The sequence below is a fragment of the Hypanus sabinus genome, chromosome 8 (genome assembly GCF_030144855.1).
Source record: "Hypanus sabinus isolate sHypSab1 chromosome 8, sHypSab1.hap1, whole genome shotgun sequence".
NCBI classification, from domain to species: domain Eukaryota; kingdom Metazoa; phylum Chordata; class Chondrichthyes; order Myliobatiformes; family Dasyatidae; genus Hypanus; species Hypanus sabinus.
In genome coordinates this window covers 90,723,347-90,747,555 of record NC_082713.1, presented here as the reverse complement: position 1 = coordinate 90,747,555, position 24,209 = coordinate 90,723,347, and the positions used below count along the sequence as shown (strand labels likewise).

At 44.1% G+C, this 24,209-nt stretch overlaps 1 protein-coding gene across 1 annotated transcript in view; it reads left to right on the top strand.

The window, feature by feature from the left end:
* The window catches only part of sh3bgrl (SH3 domain binding glutamate-rich protein like), a 149,335-nt gene extending 131,767 nt beyond the window's left edge, over positions 1–17,568 (top strand). Inside the window, exons 3-4 of the mRNA XM_059977477.1 lie at positions 2,443–2,523; positions 16,922–17,568. Coding sequence (XP_059833460.1) covers positions 2,443–2,523; positions 16,922–16,954 — 114 coding nt within the window. The 3' untranslated portion in view covers positions 16,955–17,568. The remainder of the gene's footprint in view (positions 1–2,442; positions 2,524–16,921) is intronic.
* Positions 17,569–24,209: the final 6,641 nt, after the last annotated feature.

Sequence of the window (24,209 nt, the reverse complement as noted above, 5' to 3'; positions counted from 1 at the left end):
AAACACTGACCGGGCTCCGCCGGACACGGGGGACTGAAACACTATCTGGGCTCAGCCGTCTACAGGGGGGACTGAAACACTGACCGGGCTCAGCTGGACCCAGGGGGAACTGAAACACTGACCGGGCTCAGCCGGACCCAGGGGGGACTGAAACACTGACCTGGCTCAGCCGGACCCAGGGGGGACTGAAACACTGACCGGGCTCAGCCGGACGCAGGGGGGACTGAAACACTGACCGGGCTCATCCGGAATCAGGGGGAACTGAAACACTGACCGTGCTCAGCCGGATACATGGGGCACTGAAACACTGACCGTGCTCAGCCGGACCCACGGGGCACTGAAACACTGACCGGGCTCAGCCGGACGCAGGGGGGACAGAAACACTGAGCTGGCTCAGCTGGACCCAGGGGGGACTGAAACACTGATCAGGCTCAGCAGGATCCAGGGGGGTCTGAAACACTTAACGGGCTCAGCCGGACCCAGGGGGGACTGAAACACTGACCGGGCTCATCCGGAATCAGGGGGCACTGAAACACTGACCGGGCTCAGCCGGACGCAGGGGGGACAGAAACACTGAGCTGGCTCAGCTGGACCCAGGGGGGACTGAAACACTGATCAGGCTCAGCAGGATCGAGGGGGGTCTGAAACACTGAACGGGCTCAGCCGGAACCACAGGGGTCTGAAACACTGACCGGGCTCAGCCGGAACCACAGGGGTCTGAAACACTGACTGGGCTCAGCTGGACCCAGGTGGGTCTGAAACACTGACCGTGCTCATCCGGAATCAGGGGGGACTGAAACAATGACAGTGCTCAGCCGGACCCAGGGGGCACTGAATCACTGACCGGGCTCAGGGGGACCCACACGGGTCAGAAACACTGACCGGGCTGAGCCGGACCCACAGGGGTTTGAAATACAGACCGTGCTCAGCCGGACGCAGGGGGACAGAAACACTGACCGGGCTCAGCCGGACCCACAGGGGTCTGAAACACTGTCCGGGCTCAGCTGGACCCAGGGGGGACTGAAACACTGACCAGGCGCAGCCAGACCCAGGGGGGTCTGAAACACTGACCGGGCTCAGCCGGACCCAGGGGGGACTGCAGCACTGACTGGGCCCAGCCGGATCCAGGGGGGACTGAAGCACTATCTGGGCTCAGCGGTCTACAGGGGGGACTGAAATATTGACCGGGCTCAGCCGGACCCAGGGGGCAATGAAACACTGACTGGGCTCAGCCGGAACCACAGGGGTCTGAAACACTGACCGGGCTCAGCCGGATCCAGGGGGGAATGCAGCACTGACCGGGCCCAGCCGGACCCAGGGGGGACTGAAACACTGACCGGGCTCAGCCGGATCCAGGGGGTACTGCAGCACTGACCGGGCCCAGCCTGATCCAGGGGGGACTGAAGCACTGACCGGGCTCAGCCGGATCTAGGGGGCACTGAAACACTGACCGGGCTCAGCCGGACCCAGGGGGAACTGAAACACTGACCGGGCTCCGCCGTACCCAGGGGGGAATGAAACACTATCTGGGCTCAGCCGTCCACAGGGGGGACTGAAACATTGACCGGGCTCAGCCGGACCCAGGGGGCAATGAAACACTGACTGGGCTCAGCCGGATCCAGGGGGAACTGAAACACTGACCGGGCTCCGCCGGACACAGGTGGTACTGAACCACTATCTGGGCTCAGCTGTCTACAGGGGGGACTGAAACACTGACCGGGCTCAGCCGGATCCAGGGGAACTGAAACACTGACCGGGCTCAGCTGGACCCAGGGGGAACTGAAATACTGACCGGTCTCAGCCATATCCAGGGGGAACTGAAACACTGACCGGGCTCAGCTGGACCCAGGAGGCACTGAAACACTGACCGGGCTCAGCCGGATCCAGTGGGAACTGAAGCACTGACCGGGCTCAGCCGGATCCAGGAGGCACTGAAACACTGACCGGGCTCAGTTGGACCCAGGGGCCATGGTGGCAGTGTGACTGGTGGAGGATGATGAAATTTCTGCCCAGTTTAGAGTGTGGACTGTGGTTCATGGTGACCTACACTCTGGATGCTGGTGGAATGCACTGCAGTTCGGGTAAAACAGTGAAGCTGGTTATAGTGTGGGTGAGGTAAGTGGCTGGTTATGGATGTTTCATAAAGATAAATGAAAAACTTTTCAGTTGAAGTAGGTTTAAGTATCTGAGAAGATGGAATTTCTTGGTATTAGAGGCAGTAGGGTAAAGGAGGAAAGTTTGTAACCATAGTCATCTTTTAGAAATGAAGTGTACTGGTCTGAATTGTTTGAAAGTGAATCGGACAATTGGATAGTAAAAAAATTTGGATGTCTGAGGGCAAAGGTTAGGTAAGTGGGATGAATCTTTCTGAAGAGCTGGTATATATGCTGTATAGCTGAATGATCAGCTTCCGTCTTACCTCTAAACCTCCTCTCTTTCCAGAACTTTGAAGCATTTTTCGATGCCAGGGAGAATAATGCTGTATATGCATTCCTGGGTTTGACAGCTCCACCTGGATCAAAGGTTGGATTGAAAACTTGCTTTATTTCTTAAAACACAATAAATTCTGTTTATTTTTTTCTAATGTGGAAAAAGTAATTGGACTCTGGTAGAGCAATTATAGAATTTACCAGCAACAAGCAATCTGCTGTAAGAACAGTGGGAGGAAAGGAATTGTTGATGATTTGGATTATAGCCCTGTATCAGGGCAGTGATTCTGATTTGTGATATTTGTGTACAAACACATGAATATTCCTTCTCCAGTATTGTGGCAAAATGTAATTGAGAATTAATTGAACCAGAATAGGACTTGAATAGTGAATGGTAAATCCTTGGGACTGTTGTGGAAGAGAAGTACATAGTTCTCTGAAAGTGATTTTACAGGATAGTGAAGATGCTTGACATACTGGTCTTCACCAGTCAGGACATTGAGTATGGAAGCTGGAATGTTATTTTGCAAACACGAGGAAATCTGCAGATGCTGGAAATTTAAGCAACACACACAAAATGCTAGTGGAACAAAGCAGGCCAGGCAGCATCTATAGGGAGAAGCTCTGTCGACGTTTCGGGCCGAGACCCTTCGTCAGGACTAACTGAAAGGAAAAATAGTAAGGAGTTTTGAAAGTAGGAGGTGGAGGGGAAAATGCAAAATTATAGGAGAAGACCAAAGGGGGTGGGGTGAAGCTGAGAGCTGGAAAGGTGATTGGCAAAAGGGATACAGAGCTGGAGAAGGGAAAGGATCATGGGACGGGAGGTCTAGGGCGAAAGAAAGGGGGAGGGGAGCACCAGAGGGAGATGGAGAACAGGCAGAGTGATGAGCAGAGAGAGAAAAAAAATTCTAAATATGTCAGGGATGGGGTAAGAAGGGGAGGGGCATTAACGGAAGTTAGAGAAGTCAATGTTCATGCCATCAGGTTGGAGGCTACCCAGCCAGTATATAAGGTGTTGTTCCTCCAACCTGAGTGTGGCTTCATCTTGACAATAGAGGAGGCCATGGATAGACATATCAGAATGGGAATGGGATGTGGAATTAAAATGTGTGGCCACTGGGAGATCCTGCTTTCTCTGGCGGACAATGCGTATGTGTTCAGCGAAATGGTCTCCCAGTCTGCACCGGGTCTCACCAATATATAGAAGGCTACACCGGGAGCACCAGATGCAGTATACCACACCAACCGACTCACAGGTGAAGTGTCGCCTCACCTGGAAGGACTGTCTGGGACCCTGAATGGTGGTGAGTAAGGAAGTGTAAGGGCAGGTGTAGCACTTGTTTCCCTTGCAAGGATAAGTGCCAGGAGGAAGACTGATGGGAAGGGATGGGGGGAAGAATGGACAAGGGAGTCGTGTGGAAAGCAGAAAGAGTGGGGAGGAAAAGATGTGCTTGGTAGTGGGATCCTGTTGGAGGTGGCGGAAGTTACGGAGAATTATACGTTGGATCCGGAGGCTGGTGGGGTGGTAGGTGAGGACAAGGGGAACCCTATCCCGAGCGGGGTGGCGGGCGATGGGTTGAGGTCAGATGCGCGGGAAATGGGAGAGATGCGTTTGAGAGCAGAGTTGATAGTGGAAGAAGGGAAGCCCCTTTGTTTAAAAAAGGAAGACATCTCCTTCGTACTGGAGTTAAAAGCCTCATCCTGAGAGCTGAGATGGAGGAATTGTGAGATGAGGATAGCATTTTTGCAAGAGACAGGGTGGGAAGAGGAATAGTCCAGATAGCTGTGAAAGTCTGTAGGCTTATAGTAGATATCAGTAGATAAGCCATCTCCAGAGATGGAGACAGAAAGATCAAGAAAGGGGAGGGAGGTGTCGGAAATAGACCAGGTTATTTTGCAGTTGTACAAGATGTTGGTGAAACCACCCTTTGAGTATTGTGTAGTGTTTCGGTCACCTTGTTATAGGAAGGACACTATTAAACTGAAAAGAGTGCAAAGAAGATATGAGGATGCTGCTAGGACTCGAGTTTGAGTTCGAGGACAGGTTCAGAGGCCTAGGACTTTATTCTTTGGAGACTGAGGTGACCTAGTATAAAATCATGATGGCATATTAAGGTGAATCCACACTGGAAAAGGGAGGGTTTTCTCAAGCAGAGGGTGGAATGTATATGTAACATATATAAGGTGGTTGAGTCAGGTGCAATAACAATATTTAAAATTCATGCATAGGATGATTTTAGATGTGATGCAAGCTGGCGGTGATTGCTCTGACAGTTTTACTTTGAAATAATAACATGCAATGACATTGTGCCTTCAATGTAACAGTGAGGTAAGAGCACATTACAGCAGGGTTAGGAGCCACATGACCAAGAGAAGCAAGTCAGAGCTTGGTTAATGACAAAGAATTTATAGAGAGATTTCCAGAATGTGGTGTTAAAGTAGTTCTGTAAGCAATATTGGGGTAAAGGGACCTGGAAAAGCAGAGTTCCTGGATGATTGTAGGGCTTGATGTAGTCAAAGGCTTAAGATGGGAAAAAAAGAGTAGATTCAGTCAAACAGGGTTATATGTACAACCTGATCAGCACTGCACATTTTAATCTGCTTCTTGAACTCTGTTCTATCTCAGGTTTGGAATCACAGCAGGATGTTCAGTTACAGGCAGAGACAGCCTTTCTTTCTCAAAATTTCATTTCAGCTGTTCGATCATCTGGTGTCAATAAGCTAACAATTTTACAAGTTTACAGCACCCAGCAGCTGGACTGGGAAGTGTTCATGTGATATAATTCCAGTGAGTTGAGGGAAGAACACTGATCCAGTTAACCAGCTTGTTAAAATGGGTTTAATGCTCAAATTAAATGAGTCAAATTCACCTAAGGCATGGAAAATCATTTGCTAGAACACTGCCAAACAAGAAAATCCATCCCAGTGTTTTATTTTCATAAGGAGAATTAAAATGTGTAGATTCCATTCTGAGACAATGACATGTGACTATATTGCTCTCTGAGGTATTGCCATGGTGACAGACAGTTAATCACCTAGAATTTATTTTGTGTTGCCAACTGTGCTAACTTTAATTGGAAAATGAATTTATACATTTAAGAAAAATCTCTGGATTGTAAATGAGGCAATTTTAGTAAATCTATGAAATTTCCAATTAATGCTGAATAATCTTGACAATGAACTAATGAATATTCCATTATTTTCACATAGAAATAATGCCTGCTATTGAAAGGTCAGAGCATTGGTTGCTTTGGGGCAGTGGTTTAATATGCTATTGTGACAAAATTACTGTTTTGACTGTCAGACACTGGTGGTGTGGCATTTTCTCAGGTTGTACACTGAGTGTTTAGTATGGCCATCATACAGAAATACTGCATTTCCACCAGCCAATGTGCATAGCTGTGGATTCCACTACTTGTTAACAACATGTTCAGTAGGAATCGATTTAATGTGCCATCACCAAAGTGACCAAATTTTAAATTCCTTGCAACCTTTATTTGGTACCTTGCCAATATCCACATTAACACAATGACGAGTACTCACAATTTTATGTGTCTTCCTTCAGACTTTATACAAAATGGTGATTGTTTGCAGATGTGTAATAAAAATAGATCGATTTTTGATCTAGCCAAGAGTTTTAAATTGAATTAGAGAGTCAATGGCAGCATGGAATAGAAACTGGTCAAAGAACGGAAAGAGAAGTTGTTAATTGACAGGGCGGTCTATTATTGTCACTTGTACTGAGATACAGTGAAAAGCTTCTCTTCCATACTGTTGAATCAAATCAGTTCATTACAATAGAGCATTGAGGTAGTACAAGATAAAACAGTAACAGAATGCAGAATAAAGTGTTACAGCTATAGAGAGTGTGGTCCAGATAGACAATAAGATGTAAGGTCACAACAGGGTAGATGGTGAGATCATGAGTGCATTTTATCATACTAGGGAATCATTCAGTACTCTTTTAACAGCAGGATAGAGGCTGTCTTGGAGCTTGGTGGATGGCACATCCTGACATTTGCCTGATAGGGATACTTTAAATAAATGATAATAAACAAAAATTGCTAATTGGAAATACAGAAAAAAAAAACAGAAAATGCTCCAGATTCTCAGCACATCAGGCTGCTTCTTGGGAAGCAAAAGAGTCAATGTTTCAGAACAGAGTTCCTTCATCAGAAATTACAGGGATAATAACTGAGGACAAGAAGTCCATCACCACGAGAGATAAGAATGGCAGGACTGGGGAAAACCACCACCAATACTACCCCAATGTCTACCGTTGGGAATACATCACCAGTCTCATTGTGACTGGATATAAAGCTGGAGCCCCTTCCCCATTGGAATTAAGACCATAAGATATAGGAGCAGAAGTAGGCCATTCAGCCCATTGAGTCTGCTCTGCCACCCAACCATGGGCTGATCCAGTTCTTCCAGTCATCCCCACTCCCCTGCCTTCTCCCCATACCCTTTGATGCCCTGGCTAATCAAGAATTCTGGCACTTTCTGTGGTTCTGCAGGAAATGGCAACATTGCTAGCAGTGCTTGTATCATAAATATGAACAGAACACGGAAGAGAGAGAAAGAGCTAATGTTCGGTTTATTAACCTTTCATCCTTGAGGACAGTGAAGAGAAGTGGAGGGATGTTCAGAGCAACCACTGATCTGTTAGTTGTTGAATTTGTAGCAACTTAGCAACACAGAAACATACAAAACCTACAGCACAATACAGGCCCTTTGGCCCATAAAGCTGTGCCGCACATATCCTTACCTTAGAACTACATAGGCTTACCCATCACCCTCTATTTTTCGAAATTCCATTTATCTATCTGGGAGTCTCTTGAAAGATCCTAATGTTTCAGCCTCTACCACCACCACTGGCAGCCCATTCCACAGACCCACCACTTTCTGAGTAACAAAACTTACTTCTGACATCTCCGCTGTACTTACTATCCAGCACCTTAAAACTATGCCCATTTGGGCCAGCCATTTCAGCTCTGGGAAAAAGTCTCTGACTATCCATACGATCAATGCCTCTCATTATCTTGTACACCTCTATAAGGTCACCGTTCATACTCCGTCACTCCAAGGAGAAAAAGTCGAGTTCACTCAACCTAGTCTGACAAGGCATGCTCCCCAATCCAGGCAACATCCTTGTAAATCTCCTCTGCACTCTTTCTATGGTTTCCACGTCCTTCCCGTAGTGAGGCAACCAGAATTAAGCACAGTACTCCAAGTGGGGTCTGACCAGGGTCCTGTATAGCTACAACATTACCTCTCGGCTCTTAAACTCAATCCCATGATTGATGAAGACTAATGCACCGTATGCCTTCTTAACCACAGAGCCAACCTGCATAACAGCTTTGAGTGTCCTATGGACTTGGACCCCAACATCCCTCTGATCCTGCACACTGCCAAGAGTCTTGCCATTAATACTATATTCTGCCATCATATTTGACCTATCAAAATGAACCACCTCACACATATCTAGGTTGAATTCCATTTGACACTTCTCAGCCCAGTTTTATATCCTATCAATGTCGCACTGTAACCTCTGACAGCCCTCCACACTATCCACAATACCACCAACCTTTGTGTCATCAGCAAATTTACTAACCCTTCCCTCCACTTCCTCATCCAGGTCATTAATAAAAATCACAAAGAATAGGGGTCCCAGAACAGATCCCTGAGCCACACCACTGGTCACCGGCCTCTATGTAGAATATGACCTGTCTACAACCACTTTTTGCCTTCTGTGGGCAAGTCAATTCTGGATTCACAAAGCAATGTCCCCTTGGATCCCATACCTCCTTACGTTCTCAATAAGCCTTGTGTGAGGTACCTTATCAATTGTCTTGCTAAAATCCATAAACACTACATCTACGGCGCTACCCTCATCAATGTGTTTAGTCACATCCTCAAAAAATTCAATCAGGCTCGTAAGCCATGACCTGCCTTTGACAAAGTCATGCTGACTATTCCTAATCATATATGCCTCTCTAAATGGTCATAAATCCTGCCTCTCAGGATCTTCTCCATCAACTTACCAACCACTGAAGTAAGACTCACTGGTCTATAATTTCCTGGGCTATCCGAACTCCCTTTTTTGAATAAGTGAACAACATCCGCAACCCTCCAATCCTCCAGAACCTCTCCCGTCCTCATTGATGATGCAAAGTTCATCGCCAGAGGCTCAGTAATCTCCTCCCTCGCTTCCCACAGTAGCCTGGGGTACATCCTGTCCGATCCTGGTGACTTATCCAACTTGTTGCTTTCTAAAAGCTCCAGCACATCCACTTCCTTAATATCTACATGCTCAGCTTTTCAGTCCACTGCAAGTCATCCCTACAATCGCCAAGATCCTTTTCCATAGTGAATACTGAAGTAAAGTATTCATTAAGTACCTCTGCCTTCTCCTCCGTTTCCATGCACATTTTTCCACTGTCACACCTGATTCGTCCTATTCTTTCATGTTTTTCCTCCTGCTCTTCACATACTTGTAGAAAGTCTTGGGGTTTTCCTTAATCCTGTCCACCAAGGCCTACTCATGGCCCCTTCTGGCTCTCCTAATTTCTTTCTTAAGCTCCTTCCTGCCAGCCTTATAATCTTCCAGATCTCTACCATTCCCTACTTTTTTTTTTAACATTTCGTAAAGTCTTCTTCTTGACTAAATTTACAACATCCTTTGTACACCATGGTGCCAGTACCCGACTATCCTATTCCTGTCTCTTTGGAACATATCTATGCAGAACCCCATGCAAATATCCCCTGAATACTTGCCACATTTCTTCTGTACGTTTCCTTGAGAACATTTGTTTCCAATTTATGCTTCCAAGTTCTTGCCTGATAGCTTCATATTTCCACTTACTTCAATCAAACATTTCCCTAACTTGTCTGTTCCTATCCCTTTCCAAAGCTATGGTAAAGGAGATAGAATTGTTATCACTATCTCCAAGTTGCTCTCCCACTGAGAGACCTGACACTTGACCAGGTTCATTTCCCAATACCAGTTCAAGTACAGCCTCTCCTTTTGTAGGCTTATCCACATATTGTGTCAAGAAACCTTCCTGAACACACCTAACAAACTCCACCCCATCTAAGTCCATCACTCTAGGGAGGTGCCAATAATATTTGGGAAATTAAAATCTCCCACCACAACATCTCATATTATTACTCCTTTCCAGAATCTGTCTCCCTATCTGCTCCTCAATGTCCCTGTTACTACTGGGGGGCCCATTAAAAAAAACACCCAGTAGAGATTTTCTTGTTCCTAACTTCCACCCACAGAGACTCCGTAGACAATCCCTCCATGACGTCCACCTTTTCTGCAGTTGTGACACTATTTTCGATCAGCAGTGCCACGCCCCCACCTCTTTTGCCTCCCTCCTTGTTGCTTTTGAAACATCTGAAGCCTGGCACTTGAAGTAACCATTCCTGCCCCTGCACCATCCAAGTCTCTGTAATGGCCACAACATCATCACTCCAAGTGCTGATCCATGCTCTAAGCTCATCTGTTTTATTCATAATAGTCCTCGCATTAAAATAGACATATCTTAAACCATCGGACTGAGCGCGTCCCTTCTCTATCACCTGCCTATCCACCCTTTGGCACTGTCTCCAACTTTCCTTTCCTCCATCACTTCAGTTTAGTTCCCACCCCCTGATGCACCTTCAATAACTCTCTCTGAGATGTAAAGGCGAGATATCGGCTTTTATTGACTGGAAGAAGGAACAAGCAGTGGTTGACCACCATACTGCATCCTGGAGACAGAGAGGCCGGGCTCAGACTTCAATTGTCTTTATACAGGGGTCGGTGGGAGGAGCCACAGGAGCAGTCAGCAGGGGGCGTGTCCAGACAGTTATATGTAGTTCACCACACCCCCCCAGCAATTCTAGTTTTAACTTTCCTCAATAGCCTTTGCAAACCTCCTCGCCAGGATATTAGTCCCCCTTAGATTCAAGCACAATCCGTCCTTTTTGTACAGGTCACACCTATCCCGGAAGAGTTCCTAGTGATCCAGGAATCTGAATCCCTGCCCCTGCTCCAATCCCTCAGCCACGTATTTATCCTCCACCTCATTCTATTCCTATACTCACTGTCACGTGGCCCAGGCAGTAATCCCGAGATTGTACCATGACCAGTGGCTGTTCTCCTTCCCACTTCAAGATATCATGGATGTGATCAGAAACATCCCGGACAAGTTAGATTGTGAGGTCAGGAGTCACCAGTATTGCATGGGTCACCATTGTCCTGACACCTGTGCAGCACGGAGCTTTGGAATAATTTCAACTCAGATCATAATGCTCCTGATCTGCCAGTGGATTCTGAACCCAGTGCGAAGCCACATCGAGTGGATATGTTTCCTCTCTGGTTCTAGTTTGTATTCCTGACCTTGCATATCCCTATGCATTTAAATGGAGTTACTAACCATTTTTAGTATTTGAATAGAGATTTGTTTTTGTTTTAAATTAATTGAAATTATGAATTACCTTAAAGTGTTTATATTGTTTATATTTATTTCAACAAGATGTTGCTGAAGCCACACCTGGAGTGTAGTGTACAGTTTTGGTCACCTGGTTGAGGAAAGTCATTATTAAGCTAGAAGAGTGTGAAGAAGATTGACAGGAATATTGTCAGGACATGTTTTAGTACTAGGGAGACGGTGAGCAGGCAAGACTTTATTTATTAGAGTTTCTTGGACTGAGGTACTACCTGAGGGGTATAGATAGGATGAACAGGGAAGAAGAATGAAAAATTAAAGGACATTGGATACTTTATTGTCACCAAACAATTGATACTAGAGCGTGCAATCATCACATTGATATTTGTTTCTGCGCTTCGTGCTCCCTGAAGTACAAATTCCTTACATGAGTGTAAGGAATGAGATGCAAAAATTAAAGAGAGACCTGAGAGGGAAAGCTCCTCCACACAAAGAGTGGAGAGTATATGGAACGAGCTGCCTGAGGATGTTGTCGAGGCAGATGCAATAGGACACTTGGACAGCCACATTGACATGGAAGGCTTGGAAGGAATACTAGCTTTGATAGGCACCTTAGCTAGCATGAATGAGTTGGCTGAACATGTGAGACTTACATTCATGGTCTCACTGGCAGAGCTTTACAGTATCATCAGCTGTACAAAACAAGCATCTGGATGGTCTCTTCATAAATGCAGGAGACTTCAATCATGTTCACCTGCAGGACATTTTCCCCAAATTCCACCAACATATCACTATGGTTACTAGGGGAACAAACAGACTTGACCATATTTATATAAACAGATGTGGTACTTACAAAGACATACCACACCGCCATCTTGGACTTTCTGACCATCTCTGCATAATGTTAATCCCAGAATATCAACTGCTGCTGAAAATGACCATCACTATATGGCCCAATGAGGCAATCTCTCTGCTTCAGGACTGTTTCAAATGGACTAACTGGCAGATGTTCAAGAAGGCCACCACAAATGGAGAAGATACCAACCTTCAGGAATACGCTTCATCTGTCACTGGTTTCATTAGTAAGCATGTAGATGACATGGTGCCTTAAGAACAGCCATCTCATGGCCCAAATAGAAGCCCAAGCTGAACGTAGAGGAGCACTCCTTACTAAAAGCCTAGGATGCTGCCTTCAGTTTGGTGACAGGACAGCCCTCGAAGCAGCCTGGAGAAACCTCATCTTGGGTGTTAAGTGGGCTACCCACAACACCTGACTGATGGCGATCCCCGGTGCATGCAGTGGGGCATCAAGGAAGAACATTGTCAACTAGATCAGTGATGCCTTCCTCCCTGATGTTCCAAACAACCTTTTATAGAAAGCAACAGTAATCAGGTAACCCCACCCCAGTGAGCCATCACTGTGTGAAATAGCAGCAGAGCTGAGATGTACTCTGCAAAGAGCCAACCTCCTAAGGCAACATCCCAGGCCAAGTACTCAGGAAGTGTGCAAAAGCAGCTCACTGATATCTTCAATATTCCACTTATCTAGGCTGCTGTCCCCACATGCTTCAAATCAGCCACCATTAATCATATTCCAATCATATTAATCATATTTATTATCAAACTACATATATCACACCATGTACAGTCCTGAAATTCATTTTCCTACAATCACAGTAAATACAGGAAACACAATAGTATCAATCCCAGGACACAGCCAACCAGTGTGCAGAAGAGTGGGCATCTCACACAGCCCCTCGTAGTCCCAGAAAACATCTTACACAATTGGGAAAGCTCACCAACATCTCTGCTTTCTGAGGAGGCTGAAGAGAGCTGGACTTTGCACATCCATATTCCCGTCACTATGCAGATGTGCAACAGAGAGCATCCGAACAATCTGCATCACTGCATGGTATGGAAATTGCACTGAAGCGGACAGGAAGGCTCTACAACCGGCAGTCTAAACTGCCCAGTGCATCACTGGCACCAGCCTATCCAGCAATGAGGACACGTATACAGAAAGGTGCCGGGAATGGGCCAGTAACTTTATGAAGGATCTCAGCTACCCTGCTCGTGGACGGTTTGTCCCACTCCATCAGGGTGAAGGCTATGTAGCATCCACACCAGGACCACAAGGCTCAAAAAGATACTTTTCCCAAGCAACACTTACACCCACTAACCCACCTCTCCACACTCCCAACTACTACTACTTTATCATTTTCTGTCAGTAACCTTATATACTGTACAGTGATTGGTTGTATGTCCACAATGTGTTACTAGGCACAGGAGTGAATTCATGTTTTTGTATTTATTGTTTTTTGTGCTGCATTGGAGCAGGAGTAACTATTATTATTTTGTTCTCCTTCACTGGATATGACATGAAGCAAGCTTGACTGTTGAGATATATGCTGAAGAAGCTGTCAGCTATTGGGAGCAGAGCCTCAGAATCTGATATCTGAGGCATCGTTGCCTAGTGAGTCGGTGGCGACGGTTTGTTTAGAGTTCCAGAACAGTGAAAGCTGAGGGAGGGTGCAGGCAGTTGGTGGGGAATGGAGATGAAAAGTGTGAGTGGAGTGGTTCATTCTAGCCCAAGTGTGGCCTAAAATCATTAAGACCAGAAATTCCCGGTCCTACACCCCACCCAGTCACAGAAGTACTTTGTCCATGAGGGTGAGGCCATAATTCAGCTGGAGTTGCCACATATTCATCAGGCAGAGGAGAAACATTGTAATTCAATTGCATACAGGAGGGAGATTGAAAATCTAGCTTGAGTGGTGCCACAACAACAACCTCTTAGTCAGTGTCAGCAGGATCAAGGACCTGATTAGTAACTTCAGGAGGAGAAAACAGGAAGGCCCATAAGTCAGTCTGCATCGAGGGATCAGAGGTGGAGAGGGTCACCAACTTTAAATTCCTTGGTGTTATAATTTCAGAGGACCTGTCTTGGGCCCAGCACAGAAGGGTAATTATAAAGAAAATATGGCAGTGCCTCTACTTCCTTAGGAGTTTGTGAACATTCTGCATGTCATCTAAAACTTTGACAAACTTCTATAGATGTTTAGTAGACACTGTATTGACTGGCTGCATTACAGCCTGGGATGGAAACACCAATGCCCTTGTATGGAAAATCCCACAAAATGTAATGGATATGAGCCAGTCCATCATGGTAAAGCCTTCCTCACCTTTGAGCACATCTGCATGGAGTGTTGTTGTAGGAAAGCAACATCCATTAACAGGGACCCACATCCCAGGTCATACTCACTTCTCACTGCTGCCATCAGGAAGAAGGTACAGGATCCTCAGAAGTCACCCCACCAGGTTTAAGGACAGAATTGCCCCTCAACCATCAGGCTCTCAGAACAGAGAAACATAGAAAACCTACAGCACAATACAGGCCCTTCAGCCCACAAAGTTTTGCCAAACGGATGTGGAAGCTATGGAGGGGTGCAGAAGAGATTTACCAGGATGTTGCCTGGTTTGCAGAACAAGTCATATGAAGCAAGGTTAGCAGAGCTGGGACTTTTCTCTTTGGAGCGTAGAAGAACGAGAGAGGACTTGATAGAGGTCTACAAGATTATAAGAGGCATAGATAGGGTGTATAGTCAGTACCTGTTTCCCAGGGCACCAATAGCAAACACCAGAGGGCATAGGTACAAAATTAAGGGAGGGAAGTTTAGGGGAAACATCAGGGGTAAATTTTTTACACAGAGGGTTGTGAGTGCCTGGAATGACTTGCCAGGGATGGTGGTGGAGACTAAAACATTAGGGGTATTTAAGAGCCTCTTGGACAGGCACATGGATGAAAGAAAAATGGTTATGGGGTAGTGTGGGTTTAGTACTTTTTTTTAAAAGGATTATATGTGTCGGCACAACATGGAGGGCTGAAGGGCCTGTACTGTGCTGTAGTGTTCTATGGTTCTATCTTCTGTGTCTCTACCTTAGAAATTACTAGGGTTACCCATAGCCCTCTATTTTTCTAAGCTCCATGTACCTATCCGAAAGTCTCTTAAAAGACCCTATCGTATCTGCCTCCACCACCGTCACTGGCAGCCCATTCCACGCACTCGCCACTCTCTACGTAAAGAAACTTACCCCCGACATCTCCTCTGTACCTTAAACCTGGGCCCTCTTGTGACAACCATTTCAGCCCTGGGAAAAAGCCTCTGACTATCCACACGATTAATGCCTCTCATCATCTCTCATAAGGTCACTTCTCATCTTCTGTCGCTCCAAGGAGAAAAGGCCACGTTCACTCAACCTATTCTCATAAGGCATGCTCCCCAATCCAGGCAACTTCCTTGTAAATCTCCTCTGCACCCTTTCTATGGTTTCCACATCCTTCCTGTAGTGAGGTGACCAGAACTGAGCACAGTACTCCAAGTGGGGTCTGACCAGGGTCCTATACAGCTGCAACATTACCTCTTGGCTCCTAAATTCATTTCCATGATTGATGAAAGTCCATACACCATATGCCTTCTTAACCACATAGTCAGCCTGTGTAGCAGTTTTGAGAGTCCTATTGACTCGGGCCCCAAGATCCCTCTGATCCCCCACACTGCCAAGAATCTTGCCATTAATACTATCTTCTGCCATCATATTTGACCTATCAAAATGAACCACCTCACACATATCTGGGTTGAACTCCATCTGCCACTTCTCAGCCCAGTTTTGCATCCTATCAATGTCCCGCTGTAACCTCTGACAGTCCTCCACACTATCCACAACACCTCCAACCTTTGCGTCATCAGCAAATTTACTAACCCTTCCCTCCACTTCCTCATCCAGGTCATTAATAAAAATCACAAAGAGAAGCAGTCCCAGAATAGATCCCTGAGGCACACCACCCTGAGGTCACTGGCCTCCATGCAGAATATGACCTGTCTACAACCACTCTTTGCCTTCTATGGGCAAGCCAATTCTGGATCCACAAAGCAATGTCCCCTTGGATCCCATGCCTCCTTACCTTCTCAATAAGTCTTGCATGGGGTACCTTATCAAATGTCTTGCTAAAATCCATATACACTACATCTACAGCTCTACCCTCATCAATGTGTTTAGTCACATCCTCAAAAAATTCAATCAGACTCGTAAGGCACGATCTGCCCTTGACAAAGCATGTGGACTATTAAATTCACTCATCTTCAGATGCCCCATCACTGAACTGGTACCACAACTTATGGACTCAGTTTCAAGGGCTCTTCATCTCATGTTCTGTAATGTTGTGTATATTAATAATAGATTTACTCTGAACTTGTTGTTGAACAGCAGTACCCCCATGTCCAATTTCCCAGTGCTTGTATTTGGAACTGCAGTTAATATCTTCACAGCATCCTGTTGAAGAACACTGGATTCATAGAGTGGTATAGCTCAGAAACAGGCCCATTAACCATGCCTATAATTATACCTGCCTTACTAATCCAATTTACCTGCATTACTTCTGTAACCGTCTGTGCCCAGGTGATTGAAGTGCTTTCAATACTGTAAGTGTATTTGCAGCCACCATTCCTCAAGCAACACATTCCAGGTTCCAACCACTGTGTTGAGAGGGAGCTTTTTGTCACTAAAGTGAGTATAATTTCACTGCTAGGATTTGACTGGTGGTCCCATATTTTGTTCATGATCTTGTAACTAGGCCATGATGAATGCTGAATAATGGTTCAGGATGTTTGGTAAGACATTTAGGGCAGCGTTGGTGAGAAATTTCTTAATTCGGTGGGTAGTGAAGCTGGAATTCTCCATCACAGAAGGTTGTAGAGGACAAGCCATTGAATATATTTAAGATGTCAATTCTATATACTAAGAGGATGATGGAGTTTAGGGAGAGAATGGAGATACGGTACTGAGGTTTAGATTCACTCACAATTATACTGAATGGAAAAGCAGGCTTGAAGAACCAAATGGACTATTCCTCTTGTTCTACATTCTATAGTGATATTCCATGGTGTTGGCAACTGAGCAATTGATTGATTTATAATTTTATGTGTCACATAGAATAGATGTGCTAAATAATTTCCAATGAATTTGATGCTTAATAATGTCATTGTTCTTTTTTAGGAAGCTGAAGCCCTTGCAAAGCAAGAAGCCTGAAGGCCAATTTCATCACACACTGATCTTATTAAGAAACCATACCGCCCAGTATACCTTGTCACTGAGAAGAAATAAAGGCAGTCTATCTCTGGAAGCTTCTCACTTAAATACCCAGTCGGCTTTAATAATAACTAGCGACTGGGCAACAATGGACCACTGGGTTTATGCAAGACATGTTATTGAATATTTGTCATAGCTTATTTTTCTACCTGGTCATCTAATCTGATTTGTGCAGACAATCCAACTATTACCAAAAAGGTAATTTATTAGATATAATTCTCAATTTAGTTCACTTTTAATTCTGGCAGTCCCATCATATAAAGAGTATCTTGATACATGAGATAATAATAAGCCAAAACTCCTTTGCTCTTGCCCATTGCCTTGATTTTCAGCTGCTACAAATATTTATCTGCTTTCAAGGAGCTTACTGCATTCCATTTAATGCCTAGAATCCAGTTCTGACCCAAAGGAGGGAAAAAAGTTTATTTATCTTTTGCATGAAATGGAGAAGATCTGTTTTTAATTATGACAAAAAGGATTGGTTAGAGAAAAGCTCTGAAAATTTGTAATATTATGGACAGATAAGCATGGATAAAATTAATCTGTTATTCTGATCTGTGTAAAGTGTGCTACATTGCATGCTAGTCTAGTATGAATGGTCGTTATGTTGACGCAATGCAATTTTGCCGGTGTGATTTTGTATCAGTCTTAACGGTGAAAGATGCAAGTGGAGGTGAATACATCTGATGTTTTTCTCCTAGTTACTTTACATTTCCTTATGCACTTAAAGTGCTTTGATAGTCTAAGTAATTTTCAACATAATCAAATTTGGCATTTTGCCCCATTTTTGGCTACTTGTGCAAAAGTTCTTCAGAATCAGGTTTATTATCATTGATTTGTGTGTCATGAAATTTGTTGTATTTGAGCAGTAGTTTAGTGCAAAGACATAAAAGCCTATTAGTTATATTAAAAAGATGCTGAAAAAAGGATGAATAGAGTTGTGTTCATGGACCATTCAGAAATCTGTTGGCAGAGGGGAAGAAGCTGTTCCTAAAGTGATGAGTGTGGGTGTTCAGGCTCTTGTACCTCCTCCCTGATGGTAGTAATGAGAAGAGACATGTCTGGATGGTGAGGGCCCTTATGGGTGGACACCACCATCTTGATCATCTAATGACAAAGTGCATTTTCTCTTCCTAAGTCACGTTGGGTACTAAACAATTCTTAAAACACTTGCTGCACTGACCTAGCAGTTAATGGCTAACAACTAACTGACTTGGTGATACTGAAAATAATTTTAGAGCAGCTGCATATGTGCAGGCATATGCACGAAGGAGCAGGAGTGGGAATTTGGCCTGTGCTTTATGTTCAAAATTTTATGGCTGGCTGATTATAACTTCAACTCTGCATTACCCTTTCCCCCAGTGTTCTTCCACCTCCTTGCTTATTAGCATTTTATCTACCTCTGTCTTAAAAATACTCAACAAATCTGTTTCTATCACCCTATAAAGAGGAGCTAGGTACACACTCTTGACCTTCTGAGAGGGGAAAAACTGCCTGTTCCTTTCTTCAAGTGATCACCCTTTACTTTTAAGCGAGGGGAAATTTCTACTCCACATGCAGCCTGTCAAGATTCCTCTAATAGATTTGATGCTACAAGTTGTGAAAGAATCTCCCAAGAAAGCTTTTTTTTTGCCTTTGTTCTTGGTTTACACTCCCTCCTGGTAAATCAGTAAATTTTCATATTCCACCTTCTGCAGTTTCATATTGCTGCTTCTGGTAAGATGGCGCGTGCTCAGATGTGGTGGCTTCTATAGGGTTAACCAAAGCTACGATTATCTTTTTAAATTTTTTTACTATTGCAAGAACTTGAAGACATTAAGAACTTAAAGTACCATAGGTCTACCCATCAGCAAGTTGCTCGTTGGTTGAGAAACTGAAGAAGCTGGACTTGGTGCGGATCGGGCTGCTGCCTGCAATAGGGAGGCTTCATTGCATAGAGGAGGCGTGCAGTCTAACAGCAAGTGATCATAATCATAAGTGATCACTTCTCTTGTGATCGCAAGACCCTGTCTGACATTGGTGGTATGGAATGCAGCAAGTCCAATTCATTGGCTTATTGGTGAATAGTGGGAGCCAACTGTGGTGGGGGGGGGGGGGGGGGTGGCTGTAGCAAGGACTAAGCTGCAAACCTAGTTCGCCTGTTTGCAGCTGCTCGGGGGTGGGGTGGGCATCAGAGTTGGGCACTTCACTAGAGTGCTGGAGGAGGTGTCGCCATCTCCTGCTGTCCCCCCACTGTTCTGTCAGCAGAGGTCAAGTTATATTGTGTTTGACTGTGGGAACATTCATGGATTCAGGGACGGGCTATTTTTTCTGTGAGACTGTATTTTACTGCTGTCTGCTATCTTATGTACTGTGTGTGCCTTGTAATGTGTATGACTGTTGGAACTGTGTTTAGGACCTTGACCCTGGAGTAACGCTGTTTCATCTGGCTGTATTCATGGATATTCATGTATGATTCAATAAGAATTAAACTTAAGCATGAAGTAGATAGTTATTTCACCTCTACTTGAATTCTGTTAGCTTAAGTTGGTGGTGTAGAAGAAACTTTTGATAATTAAAAAGAAACAGCTGGCACCTTGTTATTCAATACCATTTGCACATTAGACTTAGGGTCCCAGGTACCAGGAGGAGTTAGGAATTTCCCAGTGCTCAGTAAATTCTGATGTCTTCAATTTTTTAAAGTTTCCATACACATTCTCAATTTTTTAAATAATTCAAAAGTTGTTTCAAATCTTTGTAATTCCTTCAAAAATGATTCCCCAATCTTCAATGTCGGTTTCTACCCCAAGTAAATATAATACTGAATAGTGTTTGTAATGCAGAAGCAAGCTATCCTATCCAAAACACAAAATACACTGCAGATGCTGGGGTCAAAGCAACACGCTGGAGGAACTCAGCAGGTCAGGCAGCATCCATGGAAACGAATAGTCAATATTTTAAAGCATTTTTCTAGCTAGCAATTATGATTCACAGTATTATTAATAACTGGATACAGTCTCTATTCCATTTGTTTAATAATGGGTAGTATTAGAACCATAGAACATTACAGCACAGAAACAGGCCTTTTGGCCCCTCTTGGCCAAGAAGGGCCAAAAGGCCTGTTTCTGTGCTGTAATGTTCTACTGTGAATCATAATTGCTAGCTAGAAAAATGCTTTAAAAATGTATAGATGAATTTGTGTAAAGTTGGATTTTTGTGAGCTCAGGTCAAAGAGTCTCAACATGTAAGGCATCCATCAGGTAAATAGAATTTTTTTCCCCCATTGTAGAGGTATCAAAAACAAGAGGGCATAAGCTTAAGGAGTTTTAATGGATTTTAGGGGCGTTCTTCTTTAAGCAGAGAGTGACTGATATCTAGAGTGTTCTACCTGAGGAAGTGATGGAATCAGATAAACTCACTACTTTCAAGAGAAGTTGAATAGGCACTTGAGAGGCACTTGAATAGGTAAGGAATAGAAGGGTATAGATCTTATCAGACTAGAAGGGCGGAGATGGCCTGTTCCCATGCTGTAATTGTTATATGGTTATATAGTGCGGGTCAGCGGGATTAGGTGAGAGTAAGCGTTTGGCACGGACTAGAAGGGCCGAGATGACCTGTTTCCGTGCTGTAATTGTTATACAGTTATTTGGCAATTAAGATTAGTGTAGATGGGCAAAAAAAATCGGCATTGACATGAAGGGTCAAAGTGCGTGTTTCAGTGGTGTAAAGCTCTGAGAAGCTACTGTAGCTCATCTGGGCAACACTTGACTTTCAACAAACGTGGGCATCTGTCAGTACAATAGCCAAGGTGATCTGAAACTACTTTAAAGTGATGTCAAAGAAAGATAAGTGTATTGAAGACATGCAAAAAAGATACAACACACAATTCCATTAGAGCTCAAGTTACAGGATCCAAGTCATCGCTCTTACAGCGCAATTTCAAACTCGGATGAAAGGGATGTTCCCATCAGTCCAACCATTTTTGACTCTCCTTTCCCCTCCATCTACATTACAAAGAAATCTGAATCCTCATCAGGATGTGTTGAAATTTGTTGTTTTGCAGCAACGGCCCTGTATAATGCATAAAATATACAGTATATAAAAAGTTAAGCAGTAAAAACAAAAATTGTGAGGTAGTATTGGTGGGTTCATTGACCCATCACCCACAAGAAACCTCTTCTATTCTATGACTGAAATCTTCCCCTTGAGGCAAAACTCAAGAGATTATTAGGCAATTAAAACTAACAGGCAATCTTGCAAGTTGAAACAATTTTATTGGCAAAAGCACCAATCACACTGCTTAGTTATCGCTGTAGTTTGTAGTGGAGAAATACAACTTGACAGGAAAATCAACTGCTTCGTATTCAGTTGCCAAACCTCCAGTCTCTGCCTCTCTCCTCTCTCTGCTGTTGAAGTACTAAATCACAAACATGCAGGCCACAAACCCCACATGGCAATATAAAATATTAATAGTGTTAATTCTGTAATGATGTAAGTGATTTCTATGTGCACCTGTTGGCAGGAAAACAGCAGGCCATATTACCAAATTTGAAAGTGTTGTTCGGTCACCAGTGGTGTGCCTCAGGGATCTGTTCTGGGACCCCTTCTCTTCATGATTTTTATAAATGACCTGGATGAGGAAGTGGAGGGAGGGGTTAGTAAATTTGCTGATGATACAAAGGTTGGGGGCTGTCAGACATTACAGTGGGACATCGACAGGATGCAAAACTGGGCTGAGAAGTGGCAGATGGAGTTCAACCCAGATACGTGAGAGTTGGTTCATTTTGGTAGGTCAAATATGGTGGCAGAATATACTGTAGTATTAATGGTAAGACTCTTGGCAGTGTGGAGGATCAGAGGGACCTTGGGGCCTGAGCCCATAGGACACTCAAGGCTGCTACAGAGGTTGACTCTGTGGTTAAGATGGCTTACAGTGCATTGGCCTTCATCAATCATGGAATTGAACTTAGGAGCCGAGAGGTAATGTTGCAGCTATATAGGACCCTGGTCAGACCCGACTTGGAGTACTGTGCTCAGTTCTGGTCACCTCACTACAGGAAGGATGTGGAAACCATAGAAAGGGTGCAGAGGAGAATTACAAGGATGTTGCCTGGATTGGGGAGCATGCCATATTAGAATAGGTTGAGTGAACCTGGCCTTTTCTTCTTGGAGCAATGTAGGATGAGGTGATCTTATAGAGGTGTATAAGATGATGAGAAACATTGATCGTGTGGATAGTCAGAGGCTTTTTCCCAGGGTTGAAATGGCTAACATGAGAGGGCACAGTTTTAAGGTGCTTGGAAGTAGGTACAGAAGAGATGTCGGGTAAGTTTTTTACACAGAGGGTGTGAGTGTGTGGAATGGGTTTACGGTGATGGTGGTGGAGGCGGATACAAAAGGGTCTTTTAAGAGACTCCTGGATAGGTATATGAAGCTTAGAAAAATATAGAGCTATGAATAACCCTAGGTAATTTCTAAAGTAAGTACATGTATGGCACAGGTTTGTGGGCCAAAGGGCCTGTACTGTGCTGTAGGTTTTGTATGTTTCAATGTTCTATGTTTCTAAAATACCTGCCTTCATATATGTTTCTTTTAATACAGATTGTGACTGGATTAAGACATAATTGCCTAGAGATTGATCTGGGCAATTTTTTTGTGTGCTGTATACTACAATTCCCTTGAGAAAGGAAACATTATTCAAAATGGAGAACTTGCTGGATCTACGGTGTTTATTCTAGGTTTTCTGTGCTTCCTTGAAGCATCTTAGGTCCACGCGCTGGCAGCCAACATAACGCGATACTCTCATTGTATTTATAACCGTGTAACAATTACAGCACGGAAACAGGCCATCTCGGCCGTTCTAGTCCGTGCCGAACACTTGCTCTCACCTAGTCCCACTGACCCACACTCAGCCCATAAGCCTCCATTCCTTTCCTGTCCATATACCTATCCAATTTTGCTTTAAATGACAATACCGAACCTGCCTCTACCACTTCTACTGGAAGCCCATTCCACACAGCTATCACTCTCTGAGTAAAGAAATTCCCCCTCATGTTACCCTTAAACTTTTGCCCCCTAACTCTCAACTCATGGCCTCTTGTTTGAATTTCCCCTACTCTCAATGGAAAAAGCCTATCCACGTCAACTCTATCTATCCCCCTCATAATTTTAAATACCTCTATCTGTCCCCCCTCAACCTTCTACGCTTCAAAGAATAAAAATTTAACTTGTTCAACCTTTCCCTGTAACTTAGGTGCTGAAACACAGGTAACATTCTAGTAAATCTTCTCTGTACTCTCTCTATTTTGTTGACATCTTTCCCATAAATCAGTGACCAGAACTGTACACAATACTCCAAATTCGGCCATACCAATGCCTTGTACAATTTTAACATTACATCCCAACTCCTATACTCAATGCTCTGATTTATAAAGGCCAGCATACCAAAAGTTTTCTTCACCACCCTTTGCACATGAGATTCCACCTTCAGGGAAATATGCACCATTATTCCTAGATCACTCTGTTCTGCATTCTTCAATGCCCTACCATTTACCATGTATGAACTATTTGGATTATTCTTACCAAAATGTAGCACCTCACACTTAACAGCATTAAACTCCATCTGCCATTGTTCAGCCCACTCTTCTAACTGGCCTAAATCTCTCTGCAAGCTTTGAAAACCTACTTCATTATCCACAACGCCACCTACCTTAGTATCATCTGCATACTTACTAATCCAATTTAACACCCCATCATCCAGATCATTAACGTATATGACAAACAACATTGGACCCAGTACAGATCCCTGAGGCACACCACTAATCATCGGCCTCCAACCTGACCAACAGTTATCCACCACTACTCTCTGGCATCTCCCATCCAGCCACCATTGAATCCATTTTACTACTTCAAGATTAATACCGAACGATTGAACCTTCCTAACTAACCTTCCGTGCGGAACCTTGTCAAAGGACTTATTGAAGTCCATATAGACACCATCCACTGTTTTACCCTGGTCAACTTTCCTCATAACCTCTCCAAAAAATTCAATAAGATTTGACAAACATGACCTTCCACACACAAATCCATGTTGACTGTTCCTTATCAGACCCTGTCTATCCAGATAATTATATATACCGTCTCTAAGAATACTTTTCCAATAATTTACCCACCACTGACATCAAACTGATAAGCCTATAATTGCTAGGTTTACTCT